Source organism: Buceros rhinoceros, unplaced genomic scaffold (genome assembly GCF_000710305.1).
Source record: "Buceros rhinoceros silvestris isolate BGI_N320 unplaced genomic scaffold, ASM71030v1 scaffold34856, whole genome shotgun sequence".
NCBI classification, from domain to species: Eukaryota; Metazoa; Chordata; class Aves; order Bucerotiformes; family Bucerotidae; genus Buceros; species Buceros rhinoceros.
In genome coordinates this window covers 1003-3769 of record NW_010418689.1, presented here as the reverse complement: position 1 = coordinate 3769, position 2767 = coordinate 1003, and the positions used below count along the sequence as shown (strand labels likewise).

General features: G+C 57.1%; 1 protein-coding gene across 1 annotated transcript in view; it reads right to left on the bottom strand.

Annotated features, from left to right (window-relative positions):
• LEAP2 (liver expressed antimicrobial peptide 2) overlaps nt 1–1588 on the bottom strand; it is a 1854-nt gene extending 266 nt beyond the window's left edge. The window contains exons 1-2 of the mRNA XM_010138637.1: nt 1532–1588; nt 785–924 (exon numbers count right to left, since the gene is read on the bottom strand). Of these exons, the coding sequence (XP_010136939.1) occupies nt 785–924; nt 1532–1588 (197 nt within the window). The remainder of the gene's footprint in view (nt 1–784; nt 925–1531) is intronic.
• Nucleotides 1589–2767: the final 1179 nt, after the last annotated feature.

Below are 2767 nucleotides of genomic sequence, written 5' to 3'. Positions count from 1 at the left end.
TTCGCTTTGGGAAACAGCTCCCAGCTAGGGGATCACCCAGGGCTGGCTGGCTGGCCGTGGTTTAGTTCTACCACAGGACCCCCCGTCTGTCTGTCTGTCTGTCTGTCTGTCTCTGGCTGCTGTTCCAGTTCACCCCTGTTAATCCGTAGACCCAAATGATGCATCTCCAGTGTAGCAAAGCAGCAGCCGCACCACCGTGTGCTGTTACACCCTTTTTCTGCTGTGTGGAAGTACACCCTCCCCTGCCTGGGCTTGCTGGCGCCTGTACGGCAGGGCCCCCGCAGCGCCGGCTTTCAGGCACCGAGCAGTAACTCAGCTGATGGAGGGAGCTAGACGTGGTTGCATCACTTGCTCCTGTCTAGCGTTTCGATATTTGAGCTGCGAGCTTAAGTAATCACCTCAAAGTGATTAATTTAGGTACGATACTGCTTTTGATTAATAATTCACTTTCAAGGGAACAGCATTGGCTTTAAGAAGGTTGAATTTTAAGGTCGCCAAGTGGTTACCTGAAAGCCGTCTAGAACCGGGGGTTCTTTCTGGCAACGACCGGTTATTCTGGGTTGCGCTGGAGGGACTGAGCCTGGTGGTGCAGACACTTGGACTCTGCTCTGTTTGCCCTGCTTACAAAAGAGGCCCAAAGCTCTTGCCCCATCCCTATTCCTGGTATCTTTTTTTATGCACAGAATTAACTCTGTGTCTCGTTTGGGTGCGATAAGCGAGAACTTCCTCTCCGTAAGCCAGCGCTGAGAGCCGCTGCGCCTAGGCGGTGCGGGGGGCCGGGTACCTGCACAGCATGGTGACACATTCGCTGTTCTCGCGGCACGAGGCACCGATGGGTCTCAGGGAGATGGCTCGCCAGAAGGGTGTCATCCGCCGCGCTCGCGTGAGCAGGGGCTCTCCTTGGCGCAGGGAAGCGCAGTGTGTCTGGAACAGAGTTTAGCGTGGCCGTCAGAGCAGGCAGCTGCTGCAGGCACCTGGTCGTTCTGATGCCAGGTCAAGGGTCTTAAGTGAGGAACTCGAAATCTTTCCCGTTTTCAGCACATAACGTGCGGTGTTAGAGGGTCATGGTTTGTGTCCTAACCCCAATGGATACAGAAGTATGAAAACGAACCGTGTTTCCTAATCTCTGAGGAGGGAAGGCGGAATTACCTGCTCACACACGCACAGCCACACACAGAATCACCTGCTTGGAAGAGACCTTTAAGGTCACTGAGCCCACCCGCGCCCCCTGCACTGGCAGGGTCCCTAAACTGTGTCCCTCAGCACCACCTCAGATCCGAGGAACCAGGTATCCACCCGGCACCCTGCACTGGCAGGGTCCCTAAACTGTGTCCCTCAGCACCACCTATGCTCAGAGGAACCCGGTGTCCACCGGGCAGTTACTCTGCTTTTTCACGGTGTCGACTCCTCTGAACGAGCTCTGCCGGCACCTCTAACCCCTGCCGGTTACTCTGGTTCTCGCAGATGTTAGCAGATGTTCGATAACGCCCCGGCCGTTCGAGTCGGCCCTTCAGCAGCCGTCTGTATTTACCTGGCTGAGCAGCAGCAAGCAGAGCAGGACCGCGGCCATTGCTTTCCAGCAGCGCATCTTCAGCGGATGAGCTGTCCCTGCGGCCGCGGGACCAGCCGTGGGCGGAGGAGGCGGGAAGAGCCCCAAATAGACCTCGCCAGGCTTCAGCGAGATTTTTATAGACTTCATTCTCTTATCGCTGCATCAGCTGTCAGTCATTCCAGGAACAAAGTTCGTTTCGGAGCAGGAGGGAATTAGCGGGTAGCAGCCGCTGCAGCGCTCTGGTTCAAGGCCTGTCTCCCTGGCTAATCATTGACTCTCCTTCCACTCGTACTTTGTCTGGCGCCTTCCCCCTCCGCCAGCTGCTCCACTTTACATCCCCCCGACACGGCACCAGAGCAAAAGGGGGCTCGGCCCAAAGTCTCGTGGTAAAGACCGAAAGCTGTATGTGGTGCCAAGCCGCTGTGACGCTCCTGGTGTGGGCAGCTCTGAGTCTGTCACCGGGGCGGTTGGGTTTGTCACCGAGCTGAGTGGGAACAGAGAATCGCACTTTTGATCCTGCTGCTCATTCTTGGTACGTGAAAGAATCATCATGAGGAAGTTAGTTACATCTCCTCCGCACCCAGACGGTCCTCAGCGAGCAGACGCAGAGCTCGCCGGATGGGTTTGGGAGCGCGAGAGGTGTGCTGTGGGGATAAACCGGACCTCTTTCTCCACGGGTGCCCATGGGTGGGTAAAGAGGATCATCTCTAGATAACTCATCCCCGGAGCAGCAGAGGCTGCTGCAAGGGCTCTCTGGAGCCGGGCTTTTCCACGTAGGACGATGGTGGTTTCTGCAGATGAGCCGTCTCTGCTGTCGGCTGCCTTTGAGCCTCGCAGCAGAACTCGGGGCGAGTCCCCTGACAGGTGCCAGCAGCTCCCGGGGCGATGGGCAGCTCAGAATCGAGGAATCTTCGTTTTGTCCGTTGGGCAATGAGATGGCCTGGAGAGAAGGAGGTCCAAGAATTGCCATCTGTGCCCTCCCCTCTGTCACCCTCTTGTCCTGCGAGCGCTGGGACGAGTGGGAGAAGCGTATGTCTGAGATTAGTGGTCTGTAAATGGTACCCCCACCTCCTCCTCCTCCTCCTCCTCTGAGACATCTCCTGCCTCTGGCTCCCTCAGCTGCCCCTGTGCACCATGTCCATCAGGTACAAGACTGCTGAGCTGGCAGAGTAACACAGAGCGGGTTCCCCCCCCCGGGGGGGTCTTGCTACACAC